This window comes from Rhizoctonia solani, chromosome 13 (genome assembly GCF_016906535.1).
Source record: "Rhizoctonia solani chromosome 13, complete sequence".
Lineage (NCBI taxonomy): Eukaryota > Fungi > Basidiomycota > Agaricomycetes > Cantharellales > Ceratobasidiaceae > Rhizoctonia > Rhizoctonia solani.
This window is the reverse complement of record NC_057382.1, coordinates 2150335-2174944: the sequence shown is the minus strand read 5'-3', so window position 1 is coordinate 2174944 and position 24610 is coordinate 2150335. Positions and strand designations below refer to the sequence as shown.

At 46.9% G+C, this 24610-nt stretch overlaps 7 protein-coding genes across 7 annotated transcripts; 4 read left to right on the top strand and 3 right to left on the bottom strand.

The window, feature by feature from the left end:
- Positions 1-226: 226 nt before the first annotated feature.
- On the bottom strand, positions 227-4571 carry RhiXN_07520 (C2 domain-containing protein; the record flags this gene model as incomplete). The annotated part of the gene is made up of 20 exons (XM_043327336.1): positions 227-249; positions 305-531; positions 584-636; positions 688-1207; positions 1263-1481; positions 1537-1835; positions 1886-1967; positions 2018-2140; positions 2194-2345; positions 2403-2512; positions 2571-2643; positions 2699-2824; positions 2881-3016; positions 3074-3250; positions 3303-3415; positions 3467-3563; positions 3623-3779; positions 3829-4053; positions 4101-4483; positions 4543-4571. The coding sequence occupies 20 exons, from the start codon at positions 4569-4571 to the stop codon at positions 227-229; spliced, it is 3324 nt and encodes a 1107-aa protein (XP_043185808.1).
- Positions 4572-5197: 626 nt separating this feature from the next.
- Positions 5198-5784, top strand: RhiXN_07519 (uncharacterized protein; the record flags this gene model as incomplete). Its single annotated transcript, XM_043327335.1, has 3 exons — positions 5198-5378; positions 5430-5679; positions 5733-5784. 3 exons carry the CDS (start codon positions 5198-5200, stop codon positions 5782-5784), a joined length of 483 nt encoding a protein of 160 aa, XP_043185807.1.
- Positions 5785-7059: 1275 nt separating this feature from the next.
- On the bottom strand, positions 7060-7642 carry RhiXN_07518 (ricin-type beta-trefoil lectin domain protein; the record flags this gene model as incomplete). Its single annotated transcript, XM_043327334.1, has 4 exons — positions 7060-7122; positions 7189-7302; positions 7367-7462; positions 7520-7642. 4 exons carry the CDS (start codon positions 7640-7642, stop codon positions 7060-7062), a joined length of 396 nt encoding a protein of 131 aa, XP_043185806.1.
- Positions 7643-11211: 3569 nt separating this feature from the next.
- On the bottom strand, positions 11212-11801 carry RhiXN_07517 (ricin-type beta-trefoil lectin domain protein; the record flags this gene model as incomplete). The annotated part of the gene is made up of 4 exons (XM_043327333.1): positions 11212-11274; positions 11344-11410; positions 11462-11619; positions 11679-11801. The coding sequence occupies 4 exons, from the start codon at positions 11799-11801 to the stop codon at positions 11212-11214; spliced, it is 411 nt and encodes a 136-aa protein (XP_043185805.1).
- A 2811-nt stretch (positions 11802-14612) lies between these two features.
- On the top strand, positions 14613-16642 carry RhiXN_07516 (aldehyde dehydrogenase family protein; the record flags this gene model as incomplete). Its single annotated transcript, XM_043327332.1, has 12 exons — positions 14613-14732; positions 14791-14946; positions 15006-15140; positions 15199-15218; positions 15270-15565; positions 15621-15700; positions 15752-15767; positions 15829-15837; positions 15892-16245; positions 16297-16383; positions 16436-16476; positions 16529-16642. The coding sequence occupies 12 exons, from the start codon at positions 14613-14615 to the stop codon at positions 16640-16642; spliced, it is 1428 nt and encodes a 475-aa protein (XP_043185804.1).
- A 283-nt stretch (positions 16643-16925) lies between these two features.
- RhiXN_07515 (uncharacterized protein) lies at positions 16926-18971 on the top strand (the record flags this gene model as incomplete). Its single annotated transcript, XM_043327331.1, has 8 exons — positions 16926-16933; positions 16998-17056; positions 17107-17228; positions 17303-17313; positions 17362-17477; positions 17535-18508; positions 18558-18853; positions 18905-18971. The coding sequence occupies 8 exons, from the start codon at positions 16926-16928 to the stop codon at positions 18969-18971; spliced, it is 1653 nt and encodes a 550-aa protein (XP_043185803.1).
- Positions 18972-19705: 734 nt separating this feature from the next.
- RhiXN_07514 (CHAT domain protein) lies at positions 19706-23189 on the top strand (the record flags this gene model as incomplete). Its single annotated transcript, XM_043327330.1, has 2 exons — positions 19706-22351; positions 22404-23189. The coding sequence occupies 2 exons, from the start codon at positions 19706-19708 to the stop codon at positions 23187-23189; spliced, it is 3432 nt and encodes a 1143-aa protein (XP_043185802.1).
- Between the last annotated feature and the right edge of the window lie 1421 nt (positions 23190-24610).

Sequence of the window (24610 nt, the reverse complement as noted above, 5' to 3'; positions counted from 1 at the left end):
TCATCCTAGAGGGCTTTGCTCTATGTGCACCGTGCACTTTGGCACTTAGATTATTCTTCCTCTACCGATTGATCCTGTCGGCGCAGCGAAGACAATGCTATGGAGAGAGAAAAGTACGTGTATATGCTATAAATATAATACAAGGATCGCTGATTAAACCTCAGAAATTTATCACCATCACTTCATACGCAACTATAGATACAAATCATCGTACAAGGGGATTTTATTAAGCTTCCGAGTTAACAGTAGCTATGATCACCGCAGTCAGCCTGGCATATATTCAGTCATCAATCAAGATACTCACGTTCACGCTTTGACGAACTCTTCTTGGGCATAAGGCGTCTCTTGATGCCCTGCTTCATCCACTGGGCCGTTCGATATGGCCTATATCCAGCGATGCCACGTTGACGGTTATGAAGCTGTCGCTTGTGAGCAGCATCAAGCTCCTTCTTTTCACGCTTGTCAATTACACCGTCATCGGCAAAGTGGGCATTTCGCTCTGCAATGAGGGCCTCGCCTTCGACGTGGTCGCTAGAATTGAAATGGTTAACATTGCCCCAAATACTAATCTCATGAAACGCACTAGGCTTCGAAAGCATGACGACGGGCTTGACTAGCTGCATGTTTTTCATGGTCCTGCGTAGCCTATTAGTCAACCAAGATCAGAGTCCCAGTATAATAACTCACCTCATCCAAACCCTCATCCAATCTCATCCGTACCGTCAGCCAACCGACAATCTCATATTCATGCGTTTTCTTCGTCTGTTCATTCAAAACGTTCTGCCTCAACTGTCTCAGGTCCTTCCCGATGACTACGGGGATGCGAACATCAGTCTCTTCCTCGTCGACAAGGTCCTTCAGCCAAAGCACCGCAAGGGCATCGGGGGCCCCGCCCATGATACCTCCTCCACCAAACTCGAATACACAGCTCGAAGCGTATCGGCTGTATACGGGGAGGCGGAGCTTCTCGATATTGTACGAGACAACTCCATCGGAGAGTGTAGCTGATTTAGGAGCAATGACTTCAGTACTATCTGTGGTAGAGACGCGGAGCCTAGTTGGCTTCGATGGGATGCGACCGTTGGCATTGGGTTCGGGTGTGATTGTAATATCGGAAAGGAGCTCGACAGTGCCGGTGTCCCAGCCGAGCATGTTGCGCGGAAGCTTGGCGTCAACACCCTTGAAGAGAATAGACATATTCATGCGACTACAACGGTTTTGTCAGTAAAGATTTCAACGGCAGTAGAGATAAAATAGCATACCCGAAACCTATACCCTCCTGCAACGAGAACATCCTGGTCACCTCGGACGCATCCTTGAGGAGATCTTTCAAATTCAGGTTGACAATGCCCAGAATGGGGTCGCGCTCTCGTAGCCTAGCATCACGGACCACAACTCGGACGACTGTATTTTGCCAGTCACGAATAAACGTCTCTGTCCCGGCCTCAAAGAACGGTTGTGTAGTATATTGTTTGACTCGACTAGAGATGGAGATTAGCTCAATCATCTCAGGGGATAACTGGAAAAGGAGCTCACGTCTTGTAGATCATATCATCGTTAACAATCAACTCGCAATATCCACTCGGTAAGTTGCTACCCTGCTCGCTTGGCTCGTCAGTGTCCTGCCCAGCCTGGCCTTCTCGCTCTTTGCCAGTTGTTCCAAACAAGTTCTGACGCTCGAGATTGTTGATCTGGTGAATGACCACTTTGAGGATACCAGATGGGTAAGCTGGGTCCGGTGGAGTGCGAGATACGTCTGGGGGAGGTGGAGGAAGGTCGCGTCTAGCGGGATTAGGGGCTTTATCGTTCGGGAGCATTTCCATTTCGGGCGCGGTCTAGAGAATAAGTGAATACACATAGATACAGCCTCGGTCTAGATATATACCTTGGAAGGTGGTGGTGGGTTCTCTTCTGCACGTTCGAGCTCCTTGTTGAGTGGCACCTTGGGGAAGTAACCAATGGACCAACTTGCAATTTGGGGTCAGAGCTAATAATTGATGCCGTATATGATACTCACTGCAGTGTGCCTTGCATATCAGTAGCGTCTTCGAATCCTACAAGTTTATCGGTACGACGGATAACCTCGTTAGGCTTGCTCATGAGCTGTTTAACAGGAATTTGAACGCGGCCGATAAGATCACTAATCAGGACAAGTGAGCCCCGTGAACCGGGTTGATGACATATGCTACGTACTCGGCGCTGCGCTTATCGCTATCCCAGAGCATCACAGAAAGATCTTCCTCGGCCTTGATTTCGTCTTGGCTTAACAGGAGAGCGGCGGTCTCTTCGTAGACTGGGTTCAGGTCTCCAAGTACTATCCGGGTGGAGTAAAGAGGCTTCCCGAACTGAGTTTAAAACGGTAGTGAGTGCATTTTCTTTGGGCTTCAATTGGGGTCGCTTACCTTGGCATACGCTAGTACGATATATGGGTCGGAGCGTCCATTGCGGTCTTGGGCAGAAAGATTCTCGGCGTGGTGGATCGTAATGAGGAACACTCCCGCAGCAAGCGTATCTGCATGAGAATAACTTGGTCAGAATTTCCTCGTACTATCGTAATATAAATAACCTACCGCCAATCGCGGCGCCGCTCAACATTTCTTGTATATTCAGAGTCATGCTCTTGGGAGCGACAAACTCAGCAGTCTAAATACGATGCCGTTAGGGGGAAACCAAATTGTTAAATACCTGAGAAACGTACTCCGGCTGCAATGGCCATCTTGACGAATCTCGCGACCAACGGCAAGTCAAGAACGTTGGGCAAAACCTTGCTCATTGGGATAGCAGAGACTTCGACTCCAGGAACACCCATGAGAGTGAAAGTCAGCTATTACACAAAAAGTTAGAATCTACCTTTGGCTGACATAGGTAAAGACCACTCACATTACGGACGAATGGCGGCTCGGGAATAAACTGAATCCTCAACCGAACTGTCCCAACAATATTTTCAACCTGGATCCAGATCGGGATAGGAATATGCAACCAGTCGTATAGTCCCAGGAAGAACTCGATCAACAAGCTTCAGGGACATCAAATCAGCTACACATCACAGGAATGACGTAGAGCGGTTACTTACTGGATGTTTTTGCTCCTCAAATCACCACCTTGGCCCGGGAGAGCAGCGTACGCAAACGCAACTTCAAAGTTGACATAGTCTCCGGCCTGGTCGGCATCTCGTCCAGCCTTGCGCTCGGCTTCAGCGCGATCCATGAGCTCATTGGTGCCTTGATCGATCCATTCCTCACGAGGGTACCTAGAAATGTTCGTCATTGCCAAGCTGATCGGTGAAAAGCAGAATGACATACTCTTTATCTCCAGGCTGATCCGGGAGCGCACGCATAGAAACGATACGGAATGGGTTGGTGCCTTGGCCAATGTCGGAAATCCTCACAGCGTCGACGAAACCAGGAAGGGATTGCTACGGGAGCCAGTTATTCCTCTGATAAATCCAACAGTTATAATCACTCACCTGCATAATATCCTCGATCATATCGGCGACGCTGACGAACATCTCGGGATTAATCAAGCCCCAAATGGTCTTGATAAATGCATTGAGCCACTCGACACTTTCCGGAGTTGGGGGAGAGAACTTTTCGCCTCGTTGACGGTGCATATCTAGACGCACGCGTTCAATTTCCTTCTCGAGAGAGCGCTGGGAAAGCGATGCAAGAGTTGCGAGACCAAACGTAGAAGCGCCGATAAGCGTCGAGCGAACATGAAACCGAAGAATCCTCGACCAAAGGCATTGAAGAACCAGAGAATGATACCCGATACAACAATAGCTAATACGATAATTAGTACATATCTTATATGAGACGAACATGGTCTTACCGATTTGAAGGTGGTCAAACTTGGCTAGAACATTCGCCATGTGGGGAGGAGTGCTGGGGGGATAAGGCTGTAAGGAAATGTTACCAGGACGAGCAGGATTTGGCGCTGTCTTGTTAGTTCGAAGCTGCTTTGGGATATGAGACTTGAAATCGCGTCCACCAACTGGCTGAGTGGCTGGACCACCTTCTTCGCCCATGGGGTCGAGCTCGGATTGGTTTGGGTAATCTGAAGCGAAGTGAGTAGTCTAGCATCGAGCGCAGATTCAAACATACCTTTGAAGTCGGCATCTTTGATAGTTACCATTTGTCCCGTGGTGGGATCTTTCACTGTTCGAGTTCCACGTTTCTTTGCAACCTTGTCGGTAGGCTTCTCCTTTGGACCTTGCATACGATCCATAACAGCTTGTTTTTCAGACTTTTTGACATGGTCTTCTTCGCCAACAGGGACACCTTCGCCTGAATGAGCGCCATCCATGTGGCCGACGCCTGCCTCGTTGGGAGCACTTGCAGGCTCCTCGTCCGGGGGAGTCCTTGGCAGATCCTTGTTCGAGTCGTAAGAGAAGCGAGAAGGTGACATTGGCTCAGGAGACATCGAGTCTTCTCGTGCCCTTACGTCCGCTTCATAACGTTGGATCGTTGGAATTGGATTATGTTCGCTGAAATACCAATGTCAACCACGGGTTATGATTAGTTTCAGTGATAGTATATCTCGTACCTGTAGCCCTGCCCGACCTGGTACGCCATAGCGAGCGAGTAGAGAGTTGCATTCAAGACCCCAAACGACGAACATTTATACAGAAGACTAGTTGGAAGAGGTCATAGGTGACATCATGGTCACGTGGGGTCTTCGATCACTTGCAATTGTGTCATAGGCCTGCACTCGATGTTGACCTCGACCCCGATCAACCGCGCTCGATACGCAGCAAGCAGAAGAAGAGGTGACATCGCGCCCTGCCCATGTCAGTCTTTGCCTTGGCTCGCTTGTTCCCGTGCTTCAATTTTAATTTATCATTTTTCGCTATCGGAGTCGTGCTCGGAGTTGCAAATTCTTGATAATTCCCTCTCGATTTCATGCATTTGAACTCGAATAGTAGTGAGCGGGTCTTTTGCGGACACTTGGACTTGGCCAGGGGAAATAGTCTAGGCACAAGGTCAAGACATGTTTATTTCCTGATTTTCGGACAAAGGGTTACTCGCGTGGGCATCTCTGTTCGGTCCCGAACCAAGCCAGAAGATCCCGCCTACCTTCTCTATATGGAAGTGCAAAGAAGCCAAGTTCCTAACTCTAGGAACCAAGTCCAACCGGCGCTCGGAAGCCCAAGCCGCATGTCATAACGTCAGACCGCGAGAATACTTAACTGGGCTGCCAAATGAACGGTTCCCCCTGGTATGATACTCTCGTCTTCCCCCTCATGGCGCTGCCCCTTTATGTTGCGCTCGTCTTTCAAGTTGTAGGATTGGCTTGTGCCGAGAGGCCGTCGACTACTTCGGATGCTCTCGTCGAGCCAAGTTCTCCTATCTCGGTGGCGGAGCATACCAGTCTCAAGCCCAGTACGTCCCAATAACTATCCTACCCAGATGTCCTTATTAAAAGTCAACTAGTGATCCCAATCGTTGTGGCCAGCGCCCTCGGAGGATTTTTCGGATTTCTGCTGGTCGTCTTTGGCGGTCTGTACCTCATCCGGAGGAGACGACGTTCAAAAGACGTAAGCGACGTCATTGAAGGCGCACACTTCCCCACCATGGCCTATAACCCCTACCCTATAACGAGACCACCTGTTTCTGCCCATCCTCGAGAATACCGCCCACATGTTGGTTATGATTATTCGCGATGGGACAAGAGTGACGATAGGTGAGTTTTGGTGGTTTTTGGAACGAGTATAGGAATACTCATCGTGGGAATAGTAAAACGCCTCCCACACCACCTGGGCTACCGACTTGTGTTATTCGTTCCTAGTTTGTTCTTGCTACCCGTATTGTTGTATTATTAACTGGATTATGTATCACCATGTATTCCAACTCTTCCGACTCAACCTTATACAATGACGGAAGTTCGCTGTTTATTTACAGTATTACAGTCGTTAACGCGTCTCATTCACTTGATGTTAACAATTCATTGCTCTAATAAATCTCAACAAATAAGAAGACGAACATCAGCAGTGAATAACAGACACCGGCTGTCATATTTAATGTAATTGGTCAATCGGCAGCATTTAAACCGGCAAGAGCTATAGCAACGTCCCTAATTTTATAGTCACAACCCAAAATTAGCCCTCGAACGTTTTCAAAATGCACGGAGAATTTTCATATTCGAAGATAGAGTGGCTTGATCCCACATTATATTCGGTGCTTCTATCTTCACGTAGCTTTATGAATCCATTTGCTCCGGGTATTAAACCATATTATACCGGAGACTCGCCCAGAACCCCGCTTTCATCAGAGAAATGATATAGCAAGACCGGCTGTAAAAGAATACAAAGGTGCGCCTTTTTGCAGACTTTTTGGTGCAGTAAACGTCTAACAACGTTCCATGTAATAGGCGTGGCCAGTTGAGCAACAAACCGACAATACATGCAGTTGGATTGAAGACATAATATGCTGTCAATCCAGTCTTGTTTTCCAATCGGCACTTGCCAGATAACGTGCAGCAAAGGCGGCCTCCTTCCTATTTGAGACTGAGATGAGTGGTTTACAATTGCGGATGCTAAAACTATCACCAACATCCCGTGACACACCAAGCGAATTTAATGATTATAAAAGGTAGTGGAAAACATGGAACGTCCATCGTTACGTGTCTCAGTGGCCAGGATGACACTGATCGAAACTAACTTTCACGGTCGACCCCCCAAAATTCGGATTTTCTAGGCGCATTATATGCATAGTGCTGGCGAAATCCGACCAGGATCTTCATGAATTCACATTCCGGGCTCATCCGTGCGCGCCGTTGGGCTACTCATTTCGCATTTCTAGGTGAGAATGCCTGACAAAATCTGGACGTCATGTGGATTTTCTGTACTTTGTGGGGTTCACGGTGTTGGGTTAACCTAACTCTTCGTGGAGCAGCTTCCTCGCTGCGGTCTCACCATTTCTGACTGTTCTGATATAGTAATACAAGCCTCGCCAGCGATTTATCAGCGACGGCCGTGTGATCATGATCGTGTTATGCAAAGGGGTTCAATTGGAAATTTACAGCTAATCGTGTCCATCCGTCAAGTAATTTGGGATGTGCTCGTTACAGGCCTTCGAAAAACCATTGCTGCTGCTTTGACTCGTCATTCCTCCCCCATAGATTGACCTATGATAATTTATTCAATAAACACCGGGTCATTATACGTTAGGAGTTTTGCGGGGCTTCACGTACTGATGTTCCATCCTCTGCATTGCCGTTATCAAGATCGACAACGTGACCGCTTCCGGGGTAAATGATGCTAGACCAGCGCATTTGAGAGATTGCATCAATCGGATGTGTGTATACCTACTAAGCCCATCCCTCGTCGTGCTGCTCAACATGCCAGCCAACTCGCTCCCGACGCGGAAACCTTGCTCCCATCATAAGCTCCGTCCGCAAATAGCGATGATCCCGAAGCAGCATTCCGGATAGTATAAGTGCCGTCCTCTCCGATGTTGACATCCCACTATGGAAGTCAAATTATTCATACATGAATCTTTAAAAAGAGGCTACATATGCTTACGTGCTGGTTATCTCCGTCATTTTGCGTCCAGCCGGAGATCGCTCCCCCTCCGCCTCCACTCTCGTCAAGAGTGGTCCACGATGCGTGGTTCTTAATTCGATATCTTCCGGGTACAATAGTCATAATGAGTTCGAGGAACTTGAAGGTCCAAGGGGTTCACAAGCTCACTTGATTCGATTCTCGAAGTTTATATACCCTTGAATAAGGCTGGTTTGCAATACAGGTTTAGGGGGACAGGCGTCGTGTGAGGTAATGCCCGGCTTGGCTCACGTTAGCCAGGAGGGGTGTGATGGCGCGCAAAGTCGAAAGATACAAGTATTACGGCAGGTTCCGTGATGGATTCATTTACGGTGTACACCTATTGTGCTGACATATGTGAACACAAGTCTCAAACGTGGATGGGCATAATACAAGAGTTAGTTGTCTTGTTCATTCCTGACGAGCGAGAGCAAAACTCTCGTTTGACTCCTTTCTAAGTATTATCGGTTTGCCTGTTGTTTTCTCAGGTGTGTGCTAAGCACAGCCTTGTGGCTAAATAATAAGTTATTGCTTACCGTGTAATGCTTCTAAAACCAAGAATGAGAATGATCCATATGGTGTCTTGACCGCTATTTCATATCTTACGACATCAATCAGAAAGGTTATCAATGCTGGGTCGACTGCGCATAACGTTAATGGCGTGAGAGTTAAGCGCCGCAGGACGAGCGAAACTGAATGAGGTAATATATTCGTTTCTGTATGCTTTCGTGTCAATCACAGCCATGGCTCCAACGCTGCCTCAATTAAAATAGGCCGCTTATAGAAAATAATCGATGTTGATTATGATGTTTAGCTCCAAAAATGCTCCTTCCCACGAATGAATCTATGGATCCAATGGTATCTGTGTACTACCTAAAAAAACCAGCCTTACATGCATGCCTAACTGGGACAATGCTAACAGTTGCGCCATCGACCACGCCATAAGGAAGGAAACGGATACGATCCGCACGTATCCGCACCAATAACCGCAAGACCCGTGATCGATTAGTCAGTGCCGGATTGGTGCAGGTTGGGTACTGGGACCCGCGGGTATGCTATCCGTGGGTAAATCATCTTGATGGGTCCTCACGGATTGACCCGCAGTTCTGTGTGTAATCAAACAGCTGAATTTATTATACCACATAAGGCAACAACATAGTGAGATTGCTATGGGTTGTAAACTTTGAAGAGAGTACTGATAGGAAAGACAGACGCAATATAATCCTTAACATTCAAGTATCCACCCAGACTATCCATGCGCTTCGGTCCAGTGGCTCAGGCTTGGTGGCACCCCTTTCTTCAATCATTTCGTACACGCCTCAAGTTTCAGCTAACAAAGGTGTGCCGTACTAGGACCCAACATTCACCTTCGCGCGAAACGTAGCTACACTTGTGCAATGTTGGCGGTAATTAAGAGCCAATCTCCCTCCTAGGAATGCTCGCTCAACGTCGAGTGAGGAGGCTTTACGAATTCAAAATAATGAGTCCAATTGGTATTTTTAGTTCAAAGGCTTGACTCACACGGCGCACTCAAGATGTCGAGTGCCATTCTTCCGAGGATAGATCAATTTAAGGCTTTCGATACATTACCCAAGTGTTGAATTAATGCGCTGGCCTGCAAGGCTTCTGCTTTGCTAACAGGTGAGGAGGTAGTTTGAAAGAGGGGCCGATATGGTTGTACATAGGGGATCAGTACAGGAATTCAAACTTGGTAAAGGCAGGGAGGTTCAGGCATGTATAATATTGTTTTTGGTACTATACAGGCTCATTATTTCAGACATTGTACCCGGCATCAAACCCGCGTTTGACGGATCGGGTAGGTACAGGTCTGTTGAGTCCAGCATATCCGTACCCGCCGTATCCACATAGCCACACACAGCCACGGGTTGGGACGGGTACGGGTATTACATCAGTTCGATCCGTGTGATCTGCGGATACGAGTATCCGCCGTCAGTCCCTACCACGCCATTCCATGTCGACAATCGATGGAAATCGTTCCGAGGGTACTAGGCCTTCGGCTGCCTTCTACTTAATGCGGGATTTTTCGGATCTTTAGATCTCTATATGTTTGCTTCTTCTTAAATTATATAGCTCCGAGTCACTTACTGTTGACTCCATTGATCAGGTTGATTAAACCCCAGCAATTCGTTAACTTGTCAAGTGTTGGGTGCACTGATTTCATCTGCCATAAATGAGGTCGATCCCGTTTATTTATTGGTGGTGGTAATAAATGAGATACTATCATAACTTCACGTTCCCTAGACCTTTTCACCTTTTTCACACCAGACCTAGTTGTATCGCATTATCCGCTCTGGTTAAAGGAATTCTTTGCTAATCGTTCGCTTATAGGGCATTTAAATAGCTGAGCACAGGCTATATACGTTATACCAGCCGAAAATCCGAGTTTTGACACCACTTGAGTGGTCAGCTGAGCTTCGAAATCTTTAAATGCACCTTGATACCAAAAATTACAACGCTTAATCTCGAAATTAATACAAAGTCCACAGCATTTTTCATTCGGTTATAACGGTGATCTCATACGCTGAGTTTAGTAAAATTGGGTCCATGATTTAGTATCGATAAGGTGGGAGGAATAGATTCAGAACTGAAAGCCGGGGTCTATAAACGGGGGGGACTCCCACAGACCATTTGCGGTTAATTAATAGTCTTGCCTACTCAAATGCATTTCTTATAAGCGTATGTATATGGGCGATTGGCCTCTCTATCCTCTCAGCAATTGAAGTTATAAGGCCAAAGCTACGCCGGAAACAAATAATTCATATCAGGCTGGCTTGATTACTCTTACTGAATTTTTATTCTCCCGTAATTTTATCTCATCATGAAAGTTACCCAGGGCTTGTTGGACCACCTCTGAAGGCCAACGACGTGTAACGAGTTAAATATAAACATTAATATTGACCGCCTGATCCTCCTATACACGCTGGACACGCCTGGGGGCAGCAAGGGAATCCTATAGCTATGGACGACAGGAGGAAGCGCTGGGAGGCACAGCCACCCTACTACAACGCCCGAAAGGTTTTTAAGCTAGCTGTTATGAAAAGGCATATGAGCGTGAATGGAGAAGAGGAATGGCACTTTGTGAGCTGTTTATATCAATTCATTCTTTCTAGACTTAAAAAAAAAAACCAAGCGCGCCAAGCCTGTTAACCCACTAGCTCATCTCAAGCGATGCAAGCTTCACGAAATAGTTTAAGCGCAGTGACTTACAGTTCTAACGCAAACTCAATGTAGCGAGACAGAACAGCCTATGCATTTGTTCAAACGATTGTATGCACCGGCTACTACATATGAATATCTTACAAATTGGCCAGCTAATTGGCTCTTTGCCCGTTGTAGATTTTAATATTAGTCGTTGAAGTTGCGTGCCTTTTGACTTTACGGAGGAGGCCTGCGCCTAGGTTAGCTTGACCGTCGGGATGTAACGGGTGCATATTCGATGGACCGATGATCGAGTGATTTAGAACTTCTGAATGATCTCCTCGCTTACGGGCAGTCGCACACTAGCTTACAATTGACGAACGCTTTGGAGATCGACGGCCAATTTGTAGCCGAAGGTTCATTTACAACTACGTGGTAATGAAATACAAGGCAACCCATTCTGAAACTCAAAATACACAGCCGTATTGAGTAGCTAGGAGTCTTGTAGTATAAGCCTAGATCTTTTCGAAGTACCACTGTTGTTGCAGGGCAGTGTCGTTCCTTTCCCACAGATGAATCTATTATAAAGTAATTATTAGCTTTTGAATACGAACATAATAAACAGGGTTAGCGAAAGGTTTACGCACCGTCGTTTCATTGGCCTTGTTTCCGTTATCAAGATCAACAACGCGGTTGCTGCCGGGGAAGATGATACTATATAAAGGCTCTTAGGATGCTGGACGGAAATGATGTTTGTATACTTACTAGACCTCGCCTGATGGTTTTTGGTCGAGATACCAGGTAGAGATGGTGTCATATCCGACGAGGTTACTGCCATCGTAAGGTCCGTTGGCGTGTAGGTATGATTTTGACTTGATATTCTGGATAGTATAGGCACCGCCTTCGGCAGTTTGGACGTTCCACTACCGGGAGAAGTTGTTGGTCCATGAATGCTAGACGGGATAAACCGTGTGGTACATACCTGCTGGTTCGGTTGGTCAGTTTGCTCCCAACCATGAACCACTCGACTGCCGTCGGTGCTCTCGTCAAGGACGGTCCATGATGCATGGTTCTTGATTCGATACAATCCGACTTGGATGGGCATATTGGGCTTGAGTAAGTAGAAAGATAAGTAGGAGCTGTAGAGTTGAGCAATCTGACCGCTGGTATTTATATAGCTATGCACAGAGTTGCTTTGAAATGCATATCCAGTAAATCTGCCCTATGTGAGCTGATGTATGGTGTGAATCACGTCAACTGAAGAAATGGGGTCGTCCATGGGGCTGCATGCACCTTTTGGTCAGCTCCGTGATGAAGTTGCAATTTGCGGGCGCAGCATGGTATAACAATTCTGTATCAGTGTATACATATGTATCTGTATTAATCGAAGGTCCAATAGTTTTCTGGGGCTGCTGGTCTTTGATAGGTTATATTAAGAATATGTTAAACTGTAACCTTAAGATTATCGATTCTCTGTCTCATGCGGAGCACGGTCTTCTGGTCATATAACGGGCTGTATAGAACTGACACAAAGTCCTGAAAGCAAAAATGGAACGGGCTTGGACGGTATTGTGGTCGCAGATCCTGTGCTCCATACCAATCGGATCAACGGCCCGTCTCTCATTCGGACGTGGACGGCCAGGCCCGCTTGATCACTGTGTCTTTCGGTCCCATAAAATGAATCGTACCCCTTCCAGAAAGTACTTGCGTCATTTGACACTTGCCCTATGTGTCATAAACACCCACATATATATTGATGCTCCCTAAGCGAGGACAAATATCGAACCTGTCATGGACCCAGAGAAGTCAATGAATTCTTCTATCTCCGTATGTACAACATATCGACCCACTTGATCTCTGTGAGAAAGGCGGTAGTATGAAATGTACAGATCGTGGAATGTCATCGCCATCTTTGGCCAATTATAGGACACTCGGTGCCTAGATTATGATAAATGATGTAATTTGGGGTCCTTCTACGACCACCAGCGCCTCGGTAGCGAGTGGCTAGAATGCTCCGGCCCATGCGTCTCGCTCCACAGACCTGGCCATCCGTCGTGCCGCTAAAATATTGCCCTTAGTGTTGGCGTGCTTGGAAGCGCACTTTTCGCACGTTGGTATTTACTGTCTCTTTGGCTGGTGCTCCCACAATGACTACCCTGACATTGGAGTCGTTGGACGTCTAAGGTTATACGATAAAATGCTCAAGTGAAAAGCTTCACTCCAGCTGTGGTACTCCCCGTAATCTATGTGAGCGCGTTATTTGCACGCACTATATGACTATACTTTTCAGAATGGGACACTCGATTAGGAGATGGAAGACCGATGTTGATTGGGTACCCTATTGGTGACTGCAGAGGATCCATTATCACACACTGATCTTGACGGGAGCTTACTCCTATATTGATCACTCTTCTTCATCTCGTTTTCTGGGTCTTGGTTATCTTCCTTCTCACTTGTACTTGGGGTCCGCTGTTTCTGTTTTTCGACGCCAGAAACTCGACCCCGCTTTAATATTCTGTTTTGATGTACTCAGACTGTGGCTTACATCATCCCTAATCTAAGGAACTTCTCATTACTCGGAAAATTTCCCAAGTTTGGGTAACTATGAACGAGCCTTGTTAGCTACCAGGTCAATAACCAGAGTGCGAAAATCTCATCCTAGGGGTTCTGATGCCTAAAACCGTTAGATTCCTTCATCCATCATGTTGGATGCTACACCATTAGCTCTGAGTCTCTTGGGGTTAGATGGACAACAGCAGTTTCTTTGAGTCTGGTACCGCTAGCCCATGACCGATGAGGGAATCTGCCATGAATTTACATTTCATAGCAGGATAGCAAGAAAAAAGTAAATTATCTAATCAGAGGATTGAGTCACAACCTGGTATCAATAAACTACTGTATCGCAAAGTTCCACGTACTCGACTCTTCCAAGTGAAACCTGGGACTGAGACTTGATCCATCGCGTTGGGTCGAGACAACGCTATAGCCCCAAGATCACAGAAATTTCTATGCTCTTATAGGGAGAGCACCCTCTAGTACACTTAATCCGATTCGTTAACTTCGCAGTCCTGTCGAGTCCGTCGCTGCTAATTATAATTTCCCAGTTGGAACATCAAGTAATCAGATCCCTCGTCAGATCCCTCGTATATGAACGAAGAGTGAGTGCAACCCCCCCTCCCCCAGGAGGTACTGAAAGATATTTAAAAAATCAGCTCTGCTTAAATTTAATAACTCATTCACCAGAAACCCAAGTAAAGAGACCGCGTTCACCCTTGGTTTCGTTTCGACCAGCCAGGGACCTCAATGACTCAGCATATTTCAAATCGTATCTCCCGTCACTGATTTCTGGGATGTCTAGTTCAACCACACATTCTCGCTACTTCGTCCACGTATGGGGCGTTCTTGTGACGAATAAGCCCGGGTCAAACTTACGTATACTGCATAATATGAATCCTCATTTCAACTAGCCAGCATGCGACCAAGAGGAAGTGGCTGAGTGGGCTGATGGGGCAGGACAACTCAGGAGGTCAGGCGTGGATGTGATCTCCTATTATGACACCCGCGCCTAACCTTCGGCCAATAGATGTGCGTCGACACCAAAAGAAGTAATTCGGGTCAAGGATATAAATCTGCCCAGCCTGAGCGGGCTGCGTAGCCCTCCAAAACTCCCATGATGCTGGTTATGTGGCCACTGTTCGTACCAAGGATGGCCGAGGTGATGCCCGGAGACCCCAAGCGCTGCCTTATAATCTCCTCGTCGATAAGGCTGGATCTCGTCGATAAGGCTGGATCTCGTCAGAGATCGAGCGCCGCGTGGCATCACGCAATATCCTAGTGGAGTCCAATATAAGTAGCTGAGTCTGAGCTGCGTTCATTCCTCAGATTCGCCATACCCCATATCTCTACTACACATAACATGTCCGAATACACAAATATTATCAACGGCAAACCTGTGCCTTCGCAAACCACCCTCGACGTCCAAAATCCTGCTACACAAAAGAAGATCGCCGAGGCCCCAGTTGCAACCAAAGAGCAGGTGAGTTTATGTCTCATGCGTGCTTCAACTCCTCCATTTACTCTTTTTTTTTTTCCAGCTCGATGAAGCTGTTGCTGCTGCCCGTGCTGCTCTCCCAGCTTGGTCTGCCAAGTCACAGGATGAACGTGCGCATGCTCTTGAAGATATCGCCAAGGTGATTGAAAACAACATTCCCAAATATAAACCTATTCTTGTCTCGGAACAAGGCAAGACTGTAAGCCGAATCTATTGACAATTCTAGAGACCGGTCGACTTATCAGAGAAATTGGATAGTTGGCCAACGCCGAGAGGGAACTCGGCGGTTGCATTATGTGGCTGCGTGAGACCGCGAAGCTGCGCTTGCCCGATAAGGTGATTGTAGACAACGAACAGACGAGGATCACTGAGCGCCGTGTGCCAATTGGTGTGGTGAGCCCTATTAAAACCTCAATTTTATCATTGCATTGACTTGATCGTATCTTTTTAGTGTGCAGGTATTATTCCCTGGTTCGTTTCTTATATGGAAATTTTCCTGGAGATTACTTAAAACTCCCTTAGGAACTTCCCCTTGATGCTCTGCATCTGGAAATTGGCCCCCGCTCTCCTGGCCGGCAATACCATGGTCCTCAAGCCCTCGCCTTTCACTCCTCTCACTACTCTCAAATTCGTCCAGGACATCCAAGCTGTTCTTCCGCCAGGCGTTGTCAACGTATTGAGCGGTGACGACAGCCTCGGGCCTTGGATTACCTCCCACCCAGGTATTGACAAGGTCAGTTTCACCGGATCGAGCGAGACGGGAAAGAAGGTTATGGCGAGCGCAAGTACTGGTCTGAAGCGACTGACTCTTGAACTCGGTGAGCACGGGAGTTGAATCGTTTTTCGCATGTGATTTATTGGTCTTGCGCCAAGGCGGTAATGACCCAGCCATTATTCTTCCTGACGTAGACGTTGCAAAGGTTGTGCCCAGTGTATTCTGGGCTGCCCTCGTTGTGAGTGCGCTCTGTTTAAGTCTTGTTATATGATACTAACTTTATTCGTAGAACAATGGGCAAACATGTCAGTGTTCTGATACCAAAACGTATAATGGCTGACTTTGACTTTTGGATATAATATTTAGGCGCTGCTGGTGAGGGCTTCCTAGCCTGCTTATAATTTTCAAATTCTTATTAAAATAATGCAGCCAAGCGTTTATACGTGCACGAAAAGATTTATGACCAGTTCCGGGATGAGCTTGCGAAATTCGCCAAGACCGTCAAGACCGGGGATGGCACTGACCCCGACTCTCAACTTGGCCCCGTCCAGAACCTGTTGCAATACAAGAAGGTTTTAACTTTCTTTGAGGATGCCAAGGCAAACGGTTACAAGTTTGTGACTGGCGGAGACGTGAACCCGAACCCGACCGATGGACTATTCATCCCTGCCTCGTTTGTCGATAACCCTCCCGAGGACTCGAAGATCGTGCAGGAGGAACCCTTTGGACCGATTGTGCCACTTCTAAAGTGGAGTGACGAGGCTGATGTCATTAGGCGTGCTAGTCGGTATCTTTTGGTGTCGTGCAGGAAAACGTGTGCTGATTTACATCTAGATGACACTAACCTCGGTTTATCCGCTTCCGTCTGGGGCAAGGACTTGGATGCCGTCGAGAGAATTGCGAAGCAGATCCAGGCTGGAAGTACGTGTATGGGAATTGACTAGGGTTGGTTTGTGCTAACGTGTCGGTTCAGCTGTTTGTATGAATGAACTTCAACCCGCTACCCCGTTCTCCGTATGTCTATTTTACTTGTTCCGTTATGTGATTCATTTTGAATCTTGTATAGGCCTTTGGCGGACACAAGGAATCTGGGATTGGTGTTGAGGGTGGTATGAATGGGTTGCTAACTTACTCGAATATTCAGACCTTTACGCTCAAGAAGCAGGTCGCATTTGCATGACGGAGAAGTGTGTTGAATGAATGGAATAACTGTATTTAAGTATTCAAGTCAATACAAGATTTGTATTATCATATAACTGGTCTGAGAATTCTGAGATGGCCGCTGCACTTTCTTTTTGCTCCCGCCACGGTGACACGGGGCAATCGGAAAAATGGTTCCGTGATCATATTTACAACATCTAGCACCGCCACTGATCGTCTCGTCGTTCTCTCCACCCCGAACCACCTTCGGAAGCTGAAACTCAAAGAACTCTTCAAGATAGCCCACCCACCCTTGAAATAGTATGCCACGGTATGTAAATAGTTCATAGGTCAATCGTAGTACTCATTTCTTTGTGTTGATTTTGCAGAACTAGAGCAGCCGCTGCTGCGCAAGCTGGAGGAACGAAGAAGACCAGCCAGTCGAAACCAACTGGTAAGCGAATATCTAGCGCCTTCTCAGAACAATCAAAGAGCTCTACACAGACAAACCCGCGCCAAAACAAAAGCGAGCCACGAAATCCACTCAGAAAGCTCCAAAGGAAACGAAGGAGGTCTACTCCACTTACTTGGAACTCATGGAAATGCCACCCGAAGTCTTCAATGAGGTACGGGCTTCGAATAAATCTTCTATTCGTTCGAGTTTTGACCTTGAAAAACGCTCGGTCAACTTGGTTATTAGCGCCGCGAACAGTAAGTGGACAGCCAGTTTGCACCAATCTCTACTGAACGTCACAATAGCATCGAGGCTCGTTTACTGAAGGCGGGATGGACTAAGCAGCATATTAAGCCTTCTCCGAATAACTATGACGAGTGGAATCGATTGCTACTACAGCCCAAACCAATCACGGACCAGAGTACGTCATGTTTTATGGAATGAGTTCCCCGCTTAGACTGAATCCATCCCCGCGTAGTCTGGGAGGACTTGTACCCCGAATTCTTACCACTCCTCGAATCAAACAAGGACTACAACTACCGCATCGATAACAAAGGCCAGCGATATGATCGTATAAATAAATTACAACCCCTAGTGTCAAAGGTTAGAATCGCGCTACCGCCATTGGTGCATCTCATCCGCAAGGATTCCTCAAACAACAACCCGGCCGCTCAATCTACCAGGCCTCGTGATATTTTTCCAACAGACCAGAACTCTGACATCAAAGTCGAACAACCATTCCCCTCGACAAGCGAACTCCTCACGTGGCCCATGATCAAGGACATAGTGGATGGTGACGTACCACTGGAAGAAGTCGAGACAAGGTTCAACAATATCAGGGACGAATTTGATCGAGCAGTCGTAGAGTGGCGCGATAACATTGAGCGCGATCTTGTCACAATTTGGAACACTGGCCGAGAGGATGAGGATGATACTGAGACGTCTACGAGTAAAGAGAAAGAGAAAGGAAAGAGCGACGCGCGGATGGCAAGGCCAAACACCCGGAACGCTAGAGTCAGCACCGGTACATCTGGTAGTACTTCAAGTTCCAACTCTACCCAGCTGGTGCTCCCCGAATTCATAGCCACTTATACCATGCCCGACGGTACCACCACCACAAATATATCAGACCTTTCTTCGAATCTTCAGCTGCTCCTTCGTGCCGATACCATGTTTACAAACGACGGCTTTATCCTTCGTCACACTTATCCGGCTATTATTCCCCGAGCGGTGCAACTTGCCAGAGTTATTGGAGGACCCGAAGAGCTGAACTATGGCAGTCGATGGAATTCGACTAAACTGAGGCGGGATGACGAGTCGTCGGCCATTGCAAAGGAGCTACTATCACGAGTTGGACGGTCGGGTGCAACTTCAATTGAGATGGAAGCATTGGGCGGAAACTTTAGGTGTATGAGGTGCAATCGGACTCTGACCGATACCTGGGAAAACCTGGTAGGTTACATTTCCATTGGCCTGTTAATTTTAAAGTTAAGTCCTACAGGTTATGCACTTTGGTAAAGAGCAAACTCAGTACAGACAGGGACAAGAAAAGATTCAAGCTGACCCCGGGCGTGGGTTTATCTACAACAACACGCATGGGCTGGGGCCTGAAGATACTAGACCATTCGCGGAGTTTATGACACCACATGAGGCGGCAGACTATGCCTTCGAAGCCTCAATGCAGCCCTCGCCGATGATGAGATGCATGAAATGTGAGGAGATGGGCATTGATTCCCGTTACTTCAATACCACTATACCTGGGTACGAAAACCCAATTATTGAGCATTTACGCGATGTGTGAGTATTGCTAGTTTCCTGACTCTACGATCCCATTGACCAGTGGCGTAGGCATGGTGTACCAAAAACGAAAGTTCGGGCAGGCGTACATTATCGGGCGTGGGCCGGCGGATTTTAATTCGCTGGCCCAAATGGTTTGATGAATGGTGCGGCAATGAAGACAAAGGCGATATTAAGCGTTAATTAAAGAGGGTAATTGATTAGCTCTAGTGTATTTGAATGTGTATCTAAATGTCTGATGTCAATAATTGATATTTTTATACCGGTGTTTTACGATGCAGACTTAGCTTGAGATTTCATACGTACTGGACACGTGTGACTGAGAATTTGGAGCTGCTTTATAGGTACCAGTGCGTGGACATGATTTCTACCCAACAAAGCTACGCTTATGCATGACCACTAACTTGACGGTGTACCAAGAGGTGTACCGTAACAAATTGATGTTACTGATGTGGTTTGAATCCACGGCTTAATTGGTAATGTTGACCAGGGTCGTATGAAGGAGAGCCCAAGATCTACCATCATCCTCATACTCCACGCCTTCAAGGCCTACGCGAGACCATAGCAAGAATCTGGTAGGCCTATAGTCATGATAGATGAAGATGTTTTCTGACCTCTCACTTCAGGACTTGGGTCACTTGCAAACAGCCCTATACGCGTAATTGTAATACATTTCAATTACCAGAACTTGACTTACGAGGACTGGTGCTTGAAAGTGGGTGGATCTTTCCGATCGCAACTCTAATATATGCCAACTCCAGTAGATTAAGGTTATTAGCTCGGCTAATAAACAGATATCACGAATAAACAAATCACTCATAATTTTTGTTACCCATCTTCGGCAGTCTTACTATGCAGCATTCATTGGATAATATTGCGAGTGGCATCCAACGCATATCCACTCAACTGTCTCGAATGGATGACGATCATCCCCGGATGCCATTCTTTCTGTCAGCTCTCGCGGCTGCCCACGATATGCGATATAATCTCATCGGAGAAAGGGATGACATAAATAAAGCAATCGAATGGGGGTTTACCTCGCTTTTGCTGACCCCGGATGACAGCCCGAGCCTCCCCGATCTGCTAGTTAATCTTGGGAGGTGTCACGCCAAGCGGTTCGAGCAATTTGCTGGTAGCCTAGAGGATATCGCACAATCAATCGAGTACACACTTGCTGCCGTCTCTCTGACTTCCGAAGTAAACCCAAAGCTACCAGCATTACTTGCCGATCTAGGAGAATGCTACAAGAAGCGTTTTCGCCGCACAGGAGACCCGAAAGACCTCAACAAGTCGATTGAACATGAGTCTCGAGGACTTGCACTTGCTCCTGAAGGGTATCCATATTTACTACTCCAGCTGGTTAAACTTGGGGAGTCCTACACAGATCGGTATGATCATACAGGTGAGATGGATGACCTTAAAAAGGCAATACAGTATGGCTCCCGCGCTCTCTCTATGACTCCACCTGGTCATCCGGACTTGTCACGCCAGTTGGATCATTTGGGTCTGTCCCACAGAAAGCAATTTGAGCGGCTAGGCGAACCAAATGACCTGGAGAAGGCCATTGAATATGGATCCCGAGCACTGAGATTGACTCCAGATGGCGACCGTACCTTGTCCAGACGTCTCGCCAATTTAGGGGTATCTTATAGCGTCCGGTACCGACGTTTTGGTGAATTAATCGACCTCGAAAAAGCAATAGAGCATGAATCTCGCGCGCTTGCTCTGAACCCAAGTTCGCCCGGACGGCTTACAAACCTCGGGGCGTTTTATTACTATCGCTTCCAGCGTCTAGGCAATGTGGATGATCTTGAGAAGTCCATCGAATACGGGTCTCGCGCACTTGAACTGACCCTCAATGACCACCCAGAGTTGCCAAGTCGACTTGCAAATTTAGGGCTATCTTACAACCATCGGCACCAGCGTCTAGGTAATCTGAATGACCTAGAAAAAGCAATCGAGTACGGAACTCGCGCGGTCGCGCTAACACCCGATAGTCTTCCGCATTTAACCACCCACCTTACCAGCCTAGGGATATCCCATTCGTCTCGTTATAACTATCTAGGTGAAATGAAAGATTTGGAAAAATCAATAGAATACGAATCTCGGGCGCTTGCTTTGACCCCCGATGATCATCCGGAGTTAGCGAATCAACTTTCTAATCTAGCACAGTCTTACAGCGCACGATTTAAACGCCTCAAGAAGCTGGAGGATCATAAAAAGGCTTTTGAGTACGGGTCTCGTGCACTGGCATTGACTCTTCAGGACGACCCGTCCTTGGCCAGCCGACTGAGCAACATAGGGTTGCTTTACAGGGACCAATTCCAGCTTCTAGGTCAACAAGAGGACATTGACAAGTCAATCGCATACCAAGTTCGTGCACTAGCTTTAACTCCTGAGGGTCAGCAAGACTTGCCAAGCCGACTGGCTAGTCTTGGTCTATCTCACGTTCTTCGATTTCTGTCCTTGCGCGAACGGGATGATATCGAAAAATCGATTCAGTATGCTTCCCGTGCGGTCGCTTTGAACCCGGATGGCGACCCGAAATTATCTATACAGTCTTTCGGCTTAGCAGGCTCTTACGTTCTTCGGTATCATAGCACCGGTGATGCATCTCATTTGGAAGAGGCTTTGAAATATTATCGCCTGGCCATCCATTCGCCTGGGGGAACCCCGCGCGAAAAGTTTACATATGCCTTCATGTGGGCGAAGCTTTCTTCCGAATACAATTCATTTGATCCTATCGAAGCATACCAGACCACCATGGACCTCCTTCCCCAATTCATCTGGCTAGGCGCCACCAATAATCAAAGGTATAGCGATCTGTCAAGCGCAGCAGCACTGGCTGTGCATGCAGCCTCAGCGGCCATCGCTTCTTCTAAACATGCACTAGCTCTCGAATGGCTGGAGCACGCAAGATGCGTAGTCTGGAATCAGAGCCTCATGTTGCGTTCACCTCTCGAAGAACTTCATTCTGCACATCCAGACCTAGCTAGCCGTCTCCGAAAAGTGTCTTACCAACTGCATAGTGCTGCCTCTGAGTCGCAAGAGTTTCGAGCCTTATCCACCGGAACGATGACTCAGGAACAAATCGCACAAGAGCATCGACGTCTGGCCAGCGAATACAACGACCTAGTAGCCCAAGCGCGCATGCTACCAGGATTTGGGGATCTTCTAAGACCTGTGAAGTCCAAAAACCTTATTCGAGCCGCTCGTAATGGGCCCGTTGCCGTGATAAACTGCGATGATGACCGTTGTGATGCTCTAATGATCCTTCCTGAACATGAAACTATTCATCATATTGCTCTACCTAACTTCAACGCAAACAAAGCTCGGCATGCTCGTTCCGAACTCGTAGAATCGCTTAGGGATAAAGGGATTAGAGAACGTGGATTTAGACGTCTCGAAGAGCCAGGAAAGCGAGCCAATTTCGGGAACGTACTGGCTATCCTGTGGAATGATGTTGTCAAACCTATCTTAGACTGGCTCGGATATACAGTACGTTCAAGTAGATAATTCTGGTCTTGCGACACTAAGAACACCATTTCAGTGTAACCACGCCGGTGAAATGCCCCATATAACATGGTGCCCTACCGGCGCACTCTCGTTTCTCCCATTGCACGCTGCCGGAGACTATAATCAGCCACAATCGAAGACCTTTGACTATGTCATATCCTCCTATGCACCTACTCTTACCTCCCTCCTCTCACTCACCTCCAGCTCTTTGGGTCCCGGTTCTCGAGTTCTTGGGGTCGGCCTACAGTTTACCCCCGGCCATAATCCATTGCTGGGAACCGCTGGAGAGCTGTCATCAGTTCGAACTCATATAGAGAGCATGGCTAATTATACACAGCTTGTCGATAGCCAGGCAACTACTATGGCTGTGCTTGACGCGATGGATAAACACGACTGGATTCATATTGCTTGCCACGCTCATCAGAATATTGTAGATCCGACCAAAAGTGGATTCTATATGCATGATGGCACCCTTGACCTAGCCTCCATCAACCGGCGGTTATTCAAGAATAAGGGTTTAGCTTTCCTTTCCGCTTGCCAGACTGCGACAGGAGATGAAAGGCTACCTGACGAAGCCATCCATTTGGCATCGGGAATGTTGATGGCAGGGTACTCAAGTGTGATAGCAACAATGTGGTCTGTATTTGATGATGATGCGCCACTAGTAGCGGACAGGGTATATGCGCAACTGATGAAAACCGGAAAAGTTGGGAATGGAGAAGCAGGGAGGTCTTTGCATAACGCAGTTGCAGAATTACGGAACAAAGTTGGGGAGAAAAAGTTCGAACGATGGGTGCCATATATCCATGTTGGATCTTGAATAGGGACTAGAGCTTCAATAAGGACGGAGTTCCCAAGTACTGAAGTTGTGATGTAAAGCCCCGAAACTCCCTATGAGACGAACAAGCTTATGAAATAGGAACATAATCGAAACTGAAAAAAATCATTAATATTGAGTTAAGGCCGCCCATAAGACCTATTCGTCCTAATAAATATGATGGTTGACGACCATCAAATACAATCTAAGCAACTCATTTGCACTAATTTTTCATGTGATCTCTCATTTTGCGTGTATATATACAACCCTCCTACCAGAATTTGGGATTATTGCGTTATGCCTTTAATTATTTGTCTACTTCTATCGCCAACATTTGCTGTACGTATATGCCTCTAGGTGGGTGTAGGAATAGGCTGATAGCTCAACATCATGTCGTTGAACGGGGCCACATCTGAACCATAAAGTAGGCAATGACACATCACTGTGTCAACCAAGGATATAGAGAATCCCCACGAAACGACCTTGTAGCACATATGTAGGTTTAGACCAGAATCAGAACAGACCGATAGTTCAATGTAGTGTTGCTGAAGAGAGACACAGTACGAAACATGAAGCGAGCCACCATAGAAAGCTGGAACACTAGACCCACCAAACCTGTCGCTTTTGCCATACAATCACTAGCTCACTGCGTGATTGTGCCTTTATTTCGGGGAATAAGAATTAAGTGAATAATCAATTTTGCTGCAGCGTATTACAAAGGGGTTCAGTACTACTTTACCACCAATTCTAACCTTGGCGGTTGGCGAGACGCCTGCTATCGCATAACGTATACATGCATATGTAACTGCCCAGTCGCCAAACCCGAATTGTTTCAACATGATTATGTAATGTGGGTCCGCCTGTTATCTGTGCGTGCGATTATGGCAATATTGTATTAAGTGTATTCATCTACAAAACATCGACCGGTCATTTTCTGAGACCTGGAGCCTGGTACTATGCCGATAAACTTAAGCTATTAAGCGGGGGAGTATTCAACCATTTGGCGTCAGTGGCTGTGCCATAATGGCAAATGGAGGCAGAATTTCGTCAAGCTACACGCACTCATCTTCACGCCTCCAAACCGACAATCTGAATTAGCTCACCTGGGGTTGTAATCAAAGATAACTAACCAGTAAACTTGTGGGAATAATTAAATCATCGTAAATAATATGAAAGTTACTCTAATGTTAATATTAATGCTTAGTCGTGCTTGGTTGATTATAGGCGAGGACCTCTGTGTTATTAAGCTATGGCTTATTTTAAAGCACAGTAATCCTGTCATCAGGTTTGGAGCGCAACGAGTCTGTGTCGATTCCAAACACACGCGTTCATAATGCGAAATCACCAAGGCGGTTACGGAATAGCATTTTTCTGATTGGGATGTCATAAATGATTAGGCGTGGTTGGCGCCCCGGCCCCCCGAC